The sequence below is a fragment of the Triticum dicoccoides genome, chromosome 6B (assembly GCF_002162155.2).
Source record: "Triticum dicoccoides isolate Atlit2015 ecotype Zavitan chromosome 6B, WEW_v2.0, whole genome shotgun sequence".
NCBI classification, from domain to species: Eukaryota; Viridiplantae; Streptophyta; class Magnoliopsida; order Poales; family Poaceae; genus Triticum; species Triticum dicoccoides.
The window spans coordinates 665,732,185-665,747,094 of record NC_041391.1 but is presented as its reverse complement, the minus strand read 5'-3'; the positions used below and the strand labels follow the sequence as shown (position 1 = coordinate 665,747,094).

The following is a 14,910-nucleotide window of genomic DNA, read 5'->3' as shown; positions in this document are numbered from 1 at the left end:
TTGGAGCCGTGCGGCAGTGTGTGAGAGAGGCCCGGATCTGCATGCATAGAGGGGAGTACGTACAGTTACACAGACGGAAATGCGTGATGCTTGCTTGCTTGCTTCAAGGAAAAGGTGTGATCAATGCGGAGATAATCCTCTACCCTAGCGAGGAGCGAGGAGATATACTAGGTGCAACAAAAGTGTAGCGGGGTCATCTTGGGGCGGGGACTGCTCTGTTTGTAGGCAGGCAGGCGCGGTTAATCAAGCATGCATGCATGCGTAAAGGGGCCGGGCATGCATCCCGACAAGACTCCGCAACAGAACAGAGATGCCGCGCGCCTACTAGGTGCGTACTTCCACGCAACCGACTGTGTAAGTTTAGTCTAGTATATAGGCAATAAATTAGTAATGGCAGCATCCTTGAAGAAAGAGAGACCCGGTGACGTTATAGGGAGGAGGTATATCGGCGCTGCTGTCCTGCCTCCTAGGGTTTCGCCGGAGGAAAGGAGGATGAAAACACTTCACCAATAGGAGATGGATCTGACCTGAAGCCCAAGTGTTAGGAGGCCATCATCCTTTTCAAGCTAGTGCGGTTCATTCGTGATCAACTCCAATAATTGTGCTCTCTTTTCAGGACAAATCATGCGAGATAAATAGTACTACTAAAAATGCTGGAGTATCATGCTTTCTTTTCAGGAGGAATCATGCATGCGGGGCAATGGTAAATAATTACACCGGTACACCACGTGAGCTTTTCTTGCTATTTATGGGTTAGTACACCACTACACCATGAGAGCTTAACAAATGATAGTGTACGTTTACAGAGAGCGAGACGTGACGGGCATCATTCTCGGCTGCCTCTCGCGAGGGGACATGCGAAATGATCCGGCCAGACGAAATTATTGGGCCCTCATGCCCGCGGTACACACACATAAAATTGCTTTGTTTAATGGATCCGGTGGTCAAAATTGTCAAAACGTCAGATCATGGCTAGCTAGCTGCTGCCCCTGATTCCCCTGAGCTGTCCGTACGTGACGTGAAAAATATTAAAATCCTCCCGCGCAGGCATGCAGCGCGCCGTGTCAAACCTTTGCGCGCTCCAGCCGCTACCTGTAAAGCGCCATTGACGACGAAATTTGACGGGTTGTGATTGAATTGAATAATGAGCAGGGTCGACGTTAGAGTCGTAGTGTTTGTCTAGCTACGAGCAATGTGGACAAATCAGTGGTTGGAGGAGTCACAGGAATAGGAAGATTCGAGCTCGGAGCTCGATCGTGTCCGTGCGTCGTCGTCACTGCAAATCCGGCGACGCACGCCATCGCCATCACCATCGCGCGTGCATGTGAGCCGCTCGATATCTTCCAGCGGACCAGTGTACAAGCATGCATGTGAGCGCGACGACGGGGAGTACGGGGCGTGGTATGGGCTCGTCGGTTCCGTCCAGCACGTACAGCATTTCCGTCGGACCGATCGGTCCGTCCGTCTCCGTCCGTGTCAGCACAATGCACGGCGGAAGCAAAATGACCGGCTGGTTTGCAGGTGCAATAATGCACCCAGCCCAGTCAGAACCTCGACGGCTCTCTCGCTGGCATATGATCTTTTCATCTTTACCAAGGCGATTGATCGAACCTATCTGGTACACGCTTCCCTGCTGTCCTCGTGTCGTGCTGTCAATGTTATGTGAGCTTGCTTTCTACGTACGTACCGCTGCTGTCTTCATTTGGCGTGCGTTGTACGTACCGGCCACCCGGCCAACCGCCCAACGCCACGTACCTAGCTACCGCTCATCAAGGGATGTTGTGCACTCGTACTACTAGTAACAAGGGTAAGTAAGTGTTACTGTAGTACTAGCGCACAGACACAGTGACTTTTATTTCGCTTGTCCCACGCAGAAAGCTCGTAAAAACCTTCCGCTGGTAAATCCCATCTGCAGCCGGGCCACCTTTTGCTCTGTTTCACAGCGCATGGAGCATGCAAGAAGCACTCATCAACAGCGAGGAATCGCCCGGCCGGCGCCGTAGAAAGCGACCGAGAGCCCGCAGCGTGCAGTGGTAGCTGGAGTATACAAGCCACCGCATTAATGCCCTCCTGTGGTCAATCTCTAGCCTAGCCCCCCGCGCCCCGTCTCAACCCAAGCGACGTACGTAGGCCAGCCGGTGTGCCGAGGTCGTCGACGGGACGGAGGGGTATTAATGGCGGCGTAGGCTCCGCTCAGCTACCGCCCGCAGCGCAGCAGCGTAGCTCACCCTCACCTCACCTGCCCTGCCCACGCCATGAACGCTCACACCGAGCTGCTGAGCTCCCAGGCTTAAATGCCCCGCAGAGCCGCCCATGCCCGTCCGCCCGTCGCTCTCGCCCGATCCGATGCCGCATTATTGCATCTGCATGCGCGCCACCACCCCCACCAGCCACCTCTCTCAGAGCTGAGCTGAGCTCGCGCGACTCGACTCTGATCGACGATAAATACCGCTGCACCCCGCAGCCGCGGCAAGCTCGTCTGCGCGCGCTCCATCCCGTAGCTAGTACCACTACCAGGACATTCCGGCAAGAGCTGTCTTCTCAATGGCGGCCCTGCGTGGAGTGGCGGCCGGCGGCGGCGTCGTGGGCGCCGTGGCGAGCGTCCTGGTGCTGTGGCTGGCGGCCGGAGGCACTGCCGGCCTGGTCGCCGCCGACCCTGGCGCGGAGCAGCGCGCGCGGGACCGGGTCGAGGCGCTGCCGGGGCAGCCGGCGGTGGTCTTCGCGCAGTACTCCGGGTACGTGACGGTGAGCGAGCGGCACGGGCGCGCGCTCTTCTACTGGCTCACCGAGGCCGCCGGCGGCGACGCGGCCAGCAAGCCCCTCGTCCTCTGGCTCAACGGCGGTAAGCGAAGCAAGCACCGTACATTCCTTAATTTCTTCGTGTGCTTGTCTGGAAATCACTGTGTGCTTGTTTAGTTTAGTTCTTTCTTCACTCACTCTCACGGTCGGTTCAGACAGAGTCTCACTGATCGTGTTTGACCGAAACCGTTCCTGCGGTCTCCCGATCATGATGAGCCTCCTACGCTTAGGCCTTCTTTGGATTGGAGATTTTCATGGGATATCAATCCTCAGGATTGTTTCCTATGAAAAGCATTTGGATCAAAGGATTGGGCCATTAAAATTTCTCAGGATTGGGTCTCCAAGGTGCTGATTTCAAAGGAATTTACACATGAGGTCTGACCTCTGAAAAAAATCCACAGGATTGGCTATGTCATGGCAATCAAATCCTCCATTTTTCCTATTCCTTTGTTTTGCAAATCCTGTGATCCAAAGAAGCCCTTACTTTCGCCACCTTTCGGAGTTTTAAAAAGGATGAAACTTTCCGGGGCTTTTGACACGAACTTCAAAGTTCTTCAAACTCGTTGCCAACACGCCTGGGTATACACAGTAACCAAAGGAAAGCCCCATGATTCTCCTCTGCCCCTCAAACAAACAATATACTACTCCAAGTCCAACCTTAATGCACAGTTGCACACACACAGATAAATGTAAGCAAGATCCAACGGCCACGAGTGTACGAACTGAAACTTGACATAATTCCAGGCTAGCTTGGCGCATTCCTTCCTTGGTGAAGGACAACGTACTGGTGATTTTTTTTCGTTTTGGGAGTTTGGGGCGGCTGTATCCGTATGATGGGGATGGCACGTAGTACGTGGTAGTGAATGCGCGCGCAGGCGGGAGTAAATGTGCGGGCGAGGACATGACCGATGCCTGAAACACGAGCATGGATCGCAGTTGCAGAGTGTCAGCTTGGCCTTTGCCCGTGCAACATGCATGACATGTTCTATCGTACTACGTTTTGCTTAGCTCTTTTGATGTGATATGAAACTTCAGGTGGGGCGAGGCTAGACAGTGGTTGTAATTAAACTCCATTCTCGGATGCTTTTGCCGTAGGAATGAAGCAATAAATAAGTCCACCTCGGTCGATAGATAGGTTACTGTCATCTCTGAATGTGATCTTCAGTATCTTGGTCACATGACATGCACGTTCAGTTATTAGTCATAAACAACTCGTCTTTCATAAGTACAAGTACCCATCGCCTGCACATGTTAGCGCAGAGAATTGTCTCATGCACCTGCACGCAAGGACATGGTGTTTAGCCCCTCCTAATCGCACTGCCACCCCTGAGTACAAAATCCCAATCGCTCTGAAGACGGCTGCGTGCCTGCATGCATGCCTCTGCCTTGCAAATGCAGCGCCACCCAAATTCCCATGCACCTGATCCGGCTGTCCTGCGCCGCTGAATGGAGCACCACACTACACCACACCACGCCGCACCTGCGCGACAGCGCGGCGTCGTCCTCGATGACGCAGTGACCCCAGCCGGCCAGCCGTCGCCGATGCAGAGCCGTCCAGAGCTCGATCCGGCCGGAGCCTGAGGCCTGCCTGATGAATGAACCCGTCCTTGGAGATCCGGGAAATCTTAGCCACAGGGCTCGCTGCTTCCTCATGTGAGTGAGCGCTGCCTATGTGACCGCTGCATGCGGTGCAGGGATGGAGGGGGCCAGCCAGGGCCACAGCGATGGACGAAATGATGAGCTACGTTGTGGTAGGCGTCGTGCAGCCAGCCGGCAGATATGTGTTTGGGCTCGTGCGTGCGTGACCACCGGAAAGGAGAAAAAGGCTGCGCCGGCGAGCCGCAGGCAGGCCACCATCTTTCGTCGTTGTTTTTCGTAGTAATCTTTTGTTGCTAGCTAATGCCGCTACAGTGGCCGCTTATTCCTTCTGCTCCATCTCTGGTCATTATCACTCACGCGCCGACGGATCGGGCGCGTCCAGGGGCTAGACACCAAACCTAAAACCTCGCCCCACACCGCCGCATACTACCAACAAGGATGTGCGATGTATCATTGTGCTCGGTACCGTGTCCTTTCCGGCACAGTAGTAGGCTACTGCCTACTGCGATCGATCTGCATCGGCGGCATTGCGGGTATGCATCTGCTCGTAGCGTGCCTGCAGAATGGCGACTCTGTGTGTGCGGTGGCCTTTTCCTCCTTGCACGCAGGCGCATGGCATGGCGTTGGCACGGAGTGAGAGAGTGATCGATCAACGCGTTGCCGCCGGCCGTGGTTTGTTTTACTTTGACCTGCGGTGCGGCTGCCTGCCTCGGGAATTGGGGACAGGCAGGCAGGCAGGCACAAACGGCCGGCGCACGCCTCTGCCGCTGGCTGCGCCCCTTTTCTTCTCCCTTGCGATTAGGATACCCTTTGCTTGTCTGAAGAAGAAGCATATCTTATCCGCAATACTAGATGTTGTTTTAAAATGTCAAGTGTTCACCGTAAGCACTAGACCATCACTGGTGCTTAACTGCCAGTGTCGCTTTGGCTCTCGTTCATCCGTCGCCCGTCGGCACCGATCGATCATCATTGTGGTCTGCTCTGCATCTCTGCCATGCCGTCTGTCTGTCCGGCCCTAGCTTTTGCCTTCATGCTCTGTCAGCTACAGCGTGCACGGCCCTACTTGACGCGCACATTTCACTTGCCGCATCATGACAACTTCCATGGCAACACAAGATGAATCTTCAAACGGGAGTGCAAACCTAGTACTGTATTTTTTATTTACCTTTTGCACTTCCGCCAGTGGGGTTGTCTGAATAATTTTGCTTCTCAGGGCCTGGGTGCTCCTCCGTGGCTTACGGCGCGTCCGAGGAGATCGGCCCGTTCCGGATCAAGCCCAACGGGACGGGGCTCTACCTCAACAAGTACTCGTGGAACAGAGGCGAGTCGCTAGTAATATTGCTTGTTTATGCCTAGAGATGCATTCAGCACAGGTGACTCACTGAAACTAACTGAATTTTGCTGCTGTATGCAGAGGCGAACCTTCTCTTCCTTGAGTCGCCGGCCGGCGTCGGCTTCTCCTACTCCAACACCTCCTCCGATCTCAAGACCTCCGGCGATCAGAGGACCGGTAATCCTCCACTGTAAAGCATGTTTGAGTCATGCAAAATTTCGACTGTTCAAACCTACTAGTGATTTTGATGTGCCTGTGGAATGTAATGCAGCGCGAGACTCGCTGCAGTTCTTGATCAGCTGGATGTCGCGGTTCCCGCAGTACCGGCACCGGGATTTCTACATCGCCGGAGAAAGCTACGCCGGTGAGTTACCATTGGGAACTCAGTGGGGTATCCTTCTTTCCATAGTTCTCTGGCTTTCAGAGCACCAGGAGAAAAACTCTTATGATAACTGTCACACTAGCACTATGATAGGAATAATGACCCACCTGAAAAGTACTTACACTCACTCTTGGGATCAATTCCTTTTTATCTCCAGGCCACTACGTGCCCCAGTTGGCGAGGAAGATCGTCGAGTACAACAAGGCTTCGCCCAACCCCCTCATCAACCTAAAGGGAATCCTTGTGAGCACCACATTCACTCAAAAGCAGCTACAGCATTTCACCAGTGGTGGATCGATCGCACTGAATCTTCCATCTTTTTGTTGGTCGTGATGGTGTACCCAGGTGGGGAACGCGGTGACCGACAACTACTACGACAACATCGGCACGGTGACCTACTGGTGGACGCACGCCATGATCTCCGACGGCACCTACCGGGCCATCCTCAAGCTCTGCAACTTCAGCAGCGCCAACGTCTCGAATGCCTGCAACCGCGCCATGAGCTACGCCATGAACCACGAGTTCGGGGACATCGACCAGTACAGCATCTACACGCCGTCCTGCCACGCCACCTCCGACTCGTCGGCGGCATCCGGCAACTCCACTGCACCCCGCAGGCACCGCCGTGCGGTGCTCAGGTTCAAGGACACCCTCATCCGCCGGAGGTCCAACAGCTACGACCCCTGCACGGAGACCTACGCCGAGAAGTACTACAACCGGCTCGACGTGCAGAGGGCCATGCACGCCAACACCACCAGGATCCCCTACAGATGGACCGCCTGCAGGTTCAGTTTCAGACATACTTTCTTTTTTGTTCTTGTTATGGCTGGGTCATGGAATAGAAGATTAACAAGCAGGGGATGTTTTGACACTGACAGTGATGTGCTCATCAAGACATGGAACGACTCCGAGTTGTCGATGCTGCCGACGTACAGGATGCTGATCAAGGCTGGGATCAGGATATGGGTGTTCAGGTAAGCTCAAGAGTCTGAAACAGGCAAAGTTTTCCTTCACCGCAGTACAAATTGTTTCAGTGGACGTAACCTATTTTGAATGGTGAATGCAGCGGCGACACGGATTCGGTTGTCCCGGTGACAGCGACGAGGTTTTCGCTCAGCCACCTTGGTCTGAAGACTAAGATCCGCTGGTACCCATGGTACTCAGCCGGTCAGGTACTCATCATGCCATTGCTGCTCTTCAATTGCAGTATATATATATATATATACAACAAAGAGGCACTGTAAACCACTTTGCATTTGCAGGTAGGAGGGTGGTCTGAGGTGTATGAAGGGCTGACATTTGCGTCGGTGAGAGGCGCAGGGCATGAGGTGCCACTGTTCCAGCCAAGGAGGGCCTTCAGGATGTTCGTGTCATTCCTGGCGGGGAAGCCATTGCCCAAATCCTGAAGGTGAACTGATGATGTGCAGCGTGATGCCTAGCTAAAGGTCTGAAAACTGTGTAAGATGGATGGAGAGAGTGATGTAGAGTGCCTGCAAGTAGTAGAAAATAACTAGTAGTAGTTCATTGGTGACGAGTGATTGATTTGGTCTGGGGAAAAGGATGAGAGGAGAATAAGGGTGATTATGCCATGGAAACCATGGGCATTTGCAGCAACGAGCAAATAAACTTGAAGGCTCTATTCCTGATGTTGTCTTATCGGTCTCTGTGAAATTTCCATATCAAGAATATTGTATCTTCCATGCCAGATAAAGCAGAGATGGGCAAAAATATGAACACTAAAAAAATTTCTCATATAAGCCATAAAGTCACAGTCATCAGAAATTTATTTCCCATGGAAACAGGTATCAAGCTCGCTAACCATTAAACCATACAGGAACAACATTGAAAAACAAGACGACGCTTCTAATAGAATCTCAAATAGCATGTTTTGCAACATCCATGAAACCAAATGCAACATCCTCAGGGGACTAGAGAAGAATCAGACCTTGAACCCCTCCGCATGGAGGTATCGCTTGTGAGCCTCGGCCCACTTGGTGCTCGCAGACTCCCTGTACTCGACGATGTACTCATCTCTGAGCCTCTTGGTGTTGGAGCAAGCGCAGCATATCTTTTTCTTCGGCTTTAAGTCAATGGTAGCAGCACAGGCGGCTCGCAACTCGCTATATATGGGCCGAAACGAGTATCGGGCCCGTCATGGACTGCATGGGCCCCTGGTCCTCACATGGGCCCAGAATCATTGCGGGTCATTAGCAGCCCTAAACGTAAAGTGGGCCCCAAGTTGTTTCAAACCTTTAACAGGCTGAGTAAACCACGGGCCTTAATTGGGACAGAAAATACCATTGCTTTTAACATGCTGAAAAAGGTATATTGGGCCTGAATTGTGCCGAATAATTCACGGGCCTACTGTAGGCCGAAATATATCTCGGTCCATTATTGGCCCAATTACATGACAGGCCATTGATATGCCAAAATATATCTCGGGTCTTGGTTGGCCCAATTACATAATAGGCTGTTAGTAGGCCAGATGCAAATTCAGGCCATAAATGGGCCCAATTATTCCACGGGCTTTTAACATGCTGATAATCAGGTTGGGCTGAAATTTGTCCATGAAGACCATGGACCGTTAAAGAGGTCAACTGTCACCTCGGACTAGAAATGGGCCCAAATGTAGCAAGGGCTGTTAAAAGGCTGAAAGTTGGTGGCGTGACGGTGGTCGGGCCAGCGGGCAGGAGAGCAGGCAGCGGTGGCGGAGTGGCAGCCAGGGGGGCAAAGCCATCATTCGCAGGGTAGCGAGAGGAGTCAGGGGCGTCGCCCATAGCAGCAGAAGCAGGATTGGCGACCGAGGCAAAGGGATTGATCTGGTCGGGGATATCTAATACAATGTTTGAGGAGGAACGAAGTATGGGGTTAATATACAGGTTATAGAGGGCCTCGGTCGAGGGGATCATGCGCTACTACACACAGATCGTGTGCCACGATCACCCGCATTCACACTTCCAGCGGTTGACCATATACATTTGTTGTAGGTTATATACGCAGTATACTCTAACATACGCAAAGGTTTGGTTGGTGTTGGCTGTTGCCTTGTCTTTTTAGTGTTCCACGCCACACCCTCCTAGCTATCAGCTTTAAAAAGACGGTCGTTCTGCCACAATTTCCCTTTTGCTTGTAGCGACAAGGGACCAAGCAACAGTAATCACCACCTCAACATCAGCAATGGCACATTTATCCTGGCTTATGTTGCAAAATCGGGGCACGAAACAGACATGACCTCGTGCAGTGACATCACCAGATTTTGAGTAGGCTTCTATGGCAACGTCCAGCAGTCCTTCAGTTTCTACAGAAATAACTTGCCTCGGCAGATATATGTTACCATCCCTACCTTTCAGCATTGCTTCACCTTTTGATTCAAGCAGTACAATTTGGCTAGATGAGGGATTGATAGCATGAGCAACTCGGCCACCATGTGCAAAAGGCCATGAACCACACTTGACAACTTGGGCACTCAAGATGGTAGCCTGGACCGTTCGTTTGACTCGCTGCAAGCATAACTCCAGTGTACATAAGCAATTATCAATGCAAAGGGTAGATACACCAAGACCTTCTCCACCATAATTGCAGACATGGTTGATCAACGCTTTATCTTGAGACTTTGTTGGACCTTTCACTTTCAGTTGGATTTCAATGTCAACTATGTCTGTTAACACAATTGCACGTGATGGCCCAATTAAGCGCAAAAAAGAATCCTGCAAACATCATCGGTCACCCCATTAACCAACAACAGAGAGTGCATGCAACCAAGATTTTCAAATAAAATGAAGAGAAAATTAAGAAAGTACGTACATCTTGATTGAGTTCTTTGGCATGGCTCCTATCACAACAGAAGAGAAGGTTACGGTTATGATCCGCGATGTCTCGAACAGCAATCACACCGTAAACAGCCAATGGCCAGGCGAGACCAGCAGCTATTTCCATGAGTTTGATGGAGAAGACCTGCAAGGTTTCCGGACTGGACCCAGCTGCATGATTGTTTGAGATGTGTCCAGATATATAGTGTGTAAACTGCATGGAACTCAGCGCCGCTGTAAAAAGGTTAAGCAAGCGTTAGAATGTTCTAATAAACAAGCATGAGGTACCACTCGATGACCAGCAAAATAAGCAAGAATCCATTCACAGCCGCCCGAAGTTTGGACAAAGTGTAAATCCTAGACTTTTGAATACAAGCGAAGATTTGATGTATATGAACTGTACTCCCTCCGCAAACTAATATAAGAGCGTTTAGAATACTAAAGTAGTGATCTAAACGCTCTTATATTAGTTTACACAGGGAGTACTAATTACTCCCCGGTTTCGTACTAGTTATCGCAAAAAAAAGCAATTAGTAATTTTTTTTTGGGGTCCGACGGTTGAGAGTCATCCTCAATATCCATCTGTCTACTATTGTTCATCTTCAACCCCAGCCAGCCATCGACCCCGACCCTCGATTTGGGTCGGCGACCCTGGGTCGTGGAACGCAGCACCTACTCCGCACCCCCACCTACACCTCCGACTACGTTGGTGCTCTGTAAACTGATTTGGATTCAAGCAAGCGACGCTAAAGAGAATTTGAAGCGCCCGATAGCTGAACCGATTAATAATTAAATAAAATTGACATTGGGTTGTACTCACTGGTGTCCGTGAAGAAGCCGCATGTTTCGCCCCACGCAGATTCCCAAACGCGAGCGTGCGACGCGAATTTCCTCGCCTCGTAAGCCATCGCCTTGTCGATTTCATCCGGACTCATCGGCGCCGCGGTCTTCTCTTACTCCGTGATGCCAAAGGGCTGGGCTTCTCCTCCCGTCGATCAGTCGATCGAGTCGACAAAAAAAAAAGCCGGCGGCGGGTGAGAGGGTTTGCTTGGGATCAATTTGATCCCTACTTATAGGTGCCTCCCGAATCGGATCTGGAGGCCTTTTCGATTGGTTTTGGGTTCTTTCCTGAAAGGAAACATTGTCTGTCTCGCCGAATCGATTACGGACCCAACCCCCACACGCATACATATACGTACGAAGCCAAAACCAACCGTCTGACTGAAACCAATCGTCCCGAAATTCATGTCGGGCCGTAGTTCAATCTATAATTGTTTTTTCAAAAGCCCCCTCGTAGAATTAATTATCGTGCTAATCACCCCGTCTCTACCTTCCTCCTTGCCGTCGTCACCATCGGCAACTTTCCCAAGCGCAGCCGCCGCCGGGCCTCAACCTTCCCCGCGCTTCCGGGCGCAGCTCGCAGGCTGTTGGTACTCCTCCTGTGAAATTGATGTGAAACTACTTCCGATTGAGCAAGAAGCAGAGAAAGGCAGAAACAATTGTGTGGATCGGGCAAAACAGAAGAAAGCAATAGTGTGGATCGGTAAAATCATTCAGTTCTTTACTCCTCTTGCGAAATTGAGCGGTGGATCAACAATAGTGTGTTTAAATCCAAAGCATTTGTAGTCCATACTGAACACTTGATCAATGGCTGATGAAGTTCACAGCCTTCATACTCAACACTTGATCCATCCATGGTTGTAAATCCGCTACTGCTAATGTATGAAGATACAGAATTATTCTGGGGTAGAGTAGAAGTTGTGATCGTGATTTTCTGGCAAAGTAGAGTACTATCTTCTCTGCATGTGATTATTTGGCAAAGAAGATACTGAGTTATATGAAGTCAGGACTTCTATTTATACAAACTAGAAAGCCAAAGTACAAGCTAGTGTTTTCCTGCTTATTTATATCTTCTCTGCATGCTTGTCAAAATGAGTTGAGTTGAGAACAGAGCAGCTCATTCCGAGGAGCAACAGGATATGCATCTTGACAGTAATTTTTGCACCAATAAGAAAAATGCTTGCATCTTGTCCGTAACTTTTGCACTTGCACCAACAAGAACTAAACTTTGGTTAACTGAATCCAATAACTACGGAGCTGTCCAGATTAACAAATTACAGTGCACAAATTTTCTGTCATCATCAGTAACAAAATTCAGATTAATAGATTAACACATTACAGTATCTACCAGACCAATGTCAAAATTCAGTAACAAAAATGTTCGGCGACTCCAGAGCATCTACCAGAGTTTGGTGCAGACCAGTGTCAAAATTCGTAAAAAAATTACCCCATAGACCAGTCGATCCACATGGAATGGACATTGGTGCAGACCAGTACATGCACTATATCAGACCAATGTTGATATACAGAATTGACAATTCTGTATATCAGCATTGTAATTCTGTATATCAACACTGTAATTCTGTACGTGCAGAATGGACACAAGGAATGGACATGGCAATATCAACACTTTTTTTTCTCGAATATGCACAAGTGTGCGTACTATATATTAAAGAAGAGGATATGGCAATATCAACACTATATACTAAGAATACTAAGCCAGTAAGGGTTTGATTTTTCTGGTTTTTCCGGAATTTTTTACCGCTCCTGAGAAAATGACGCGTGTGACGGAGGGTTTCCTTGTCGTTCCTATCTCTTAGCTACCTAGCCTCTTGCACTTTTTTCTTACCACGTCTTTCTTTCTATTGAATGCACATGAAGGGTCACGTCAGTTTCCTTTCATGTTCTGATCGTACGTGTCCATCGCTGCTTTGACTCTGGTTTCTTCGTTTGCCACGTTACAATTTTTACATCGGTTTCAGTTTTTTTCTATGGAAGATGGATCCAGTCGGGACGCGTATCTTCTCTCTAGAAAACTTCAGTTCAATCTCATGTCCCCTCCACCGCTGTTGTAGATCTATAAATTGTCTCTCCTTCATCCCGAGACAATACAACCGCCTCCACGTCCCACCACCAAGCTCGAAAATTCTCTCCACAAAGTTTCTTTGTAGCTTGTCCTACATGGAACCTCTTATCTCCAGCCCTTCAACACTGCTTTGAGATGCGTACTCTCCGACTAACTTGCAACAAGCAGATTTCTCTTTTTTTGTTTCTCTCAAATGAAAGAACATATGGACTTCAAACTTTGCAGATCAAACAAACTTTACAACTTCAATGTGTGAAAAAACTTTCATATTTTTTGGACCAACACAAATATACAAAATGAGGATTTTTTTTGATTAAAAATATTTTTTACCATTTTTAATGCATGAAAAAATCTGAAAGTTTTTTCCCACGTAGTAATTAGAATGTTTTGTTGTCCTGCAAAGTTTCAAGTTTATACGTTGTTTCGTTTGAGAGAAACAAAAATGATAAATGTGCCTGCACGGATCTTGATGCCAAAATAGATGGCTAAGATAAGGGGTACCGTGTAGCTCAAGCTACACAAAACCACACTCAATTCTCTCCCGTCGCCCCCACCATGATAAGAGGCCATGACGGAGGAGAGGAAGGGAAGGCGGCGTACATCCGCGCGGGAGGCTAAACTCAGGCCGCGGTTGCAGATCGTCGACGTCGCCATCATCTTGGGCCAATGTCATTGCTCTCGACCATGAGCTCGCAGACTCACGCCCATTCAGGTGCCGGAGTCCCGCCGTCCCCGTTGTTCAAGTGCGCCACATGCTCGACGCTGCAAGCCACCCCGCGCCTCGACCTTCCGCCCGCCCAGATCGCCGACGCCCCGCCATCGCATGCCACCAGAGCTGTCCGCCATGGCGTCGTCGGGAGTTGCCGCCTTGGCTAAGTAGGCGTTGAAGCTGACACGAGGAGGTGCTCCAACACACTATCGCTACGCCCTGCTACGTCTTGAGCTTGCGTTGGTTTTCCTTGAAGAGGAAAGGGTGATGCAACAATAGTAGCGTAAGTATTTCCCTCAGTTTTTGAGAACCAAGGTATCAATCCAGTAGGAGGCTCCTCAAAAGTCCCACGCACCTACACAAACAAACAAAGAACTCGCAACCAGCGCAATAAAGGGGTTGTCAATCCCTTCACGGCCACTTGCGAAAGTGAGATCTGATAGAGATAGTATGATAAGATAAATATATTTTTGGTATTTTATGATATAGATTGGGAAAGTAAAGATGCAAATAAAAGTAGATTGAAAGCTTATATGATAAAAGATAGACCTGGGGGCCATAGGTTTCACTAGTGGCTTCTCTCAAGATAGCATAAGTATTACAGCAGGTGAACAAATTACTGTCGAGAAATTGATAGAAAAGCGAATAATTATGAGATTATCTAGGCATGATCATGTATATAGGCATCACGTCCGTGACAAGTAGACCGACCCCTGCCTGCATCTACTACTATTACTCCACACATTGACCGCTATCCAACATGCATCTAGAGTATTAAGTTCATAAAGAACAGAGTAACGCATTAAGAAAGATGACATGATGTAGAGGGATAAACTTGTCGGTGTCAAAACCGGCGGATCTCGGGTAGGGGGTCCCGATCTGTGCGTCTAAGGCTAATGGTAACAGGAGGCAGGGGACACGATGTTTTACCCAGGTTCGGGCCCTCTCGATGGAGGTAAAACCCTACTTCCTACTTGATTGATCTTGATGATATGAGTATTACAAGAGTTGATCTACCACGAGATCGTAGAGGCTAAACCCTAGAAGCTAGCCTATGATGATTATGATTGTTCTTTTACGGACTAAACCCTCCGATTTATATAGACACCGGAGGGGGCTAGGGTTCACACAGAGTCGGTTACAAAGAAGGAGATCTAACATCCGGATCGCCAAGCTTGTCTTCCACGCAAAGGAGAGTCCCATCCGGACACGGGATGAAGTCTTGAGTCTTGTATCTTCACGGTCCAATAGTCCGGCCAAAGTATATAGTCCGGCTATCCGGATACCCCCTAATCCAGAACTCCCTCAGTAGCCCCTGAACCAGGCTTCAATGACGATGAGTCCGGCGCGTAG

The 14,910-nt window shown here is 49.7% G+C and overlaps 2 protein-coding genes across 2 annotated transcripts; one reads left to right on the top strand and one right to left on the bottom strand.

Annotated features, from left to right (window-relative positions):
* Positions 1–2,034: 2,034 nt before the first annotated feature.
* Positions 2,035–7,824, top strand: LOC119323878 (serine carboxypeptidase 24-like). Its single transcript, XM_037597594.1, has 9 exons — positions 2,035–2,842; positions 5,612–5,719; positions 5,813–5,908; positions 6,003–6,095; positions 6,271–6,356; positions 6,459–6,898; positions 6,992–7,087; positions 7,180–7,285; positions 7,376–7,824. Exons 1-9 carry the CDS (start codon positions 2,545–2,547, stop codon positions 7,517–7,519), a joined length of 1,467 nt encoding a protein of 488 aa, XP_037453491.1. The 5' UTR covers positions 2,035–2,544; the 3' UTR covers positions 7,520–7,824.
* Positions 7,825–9,179: 1,355 nt separating this feature from the next.
* LOC119320486 lies at positions 9,180–10,901 on the bottom strand. The gene is made up of 3 exons (XM_037594560.1): positions 10,743–10,901; positions 9,918–10,156; positions 9,180–9,820 (listed from the first exon to the last, which is right to left on the bottom strand). The coding sequence occupies exons 1-3, from the start codon at positions 10,855–10,857 to the stop codon at positions 9,203–9,205; spliced, it is 972 nt and encodes a 323-aa protein (XP_037450457.1). The 5' UTR covers positions 10,858–10,901; the 3' UTR covers positions 9,180–9,202.
* Positions 10,902–14,910: the final 4,009 nt, after the last annotated feature.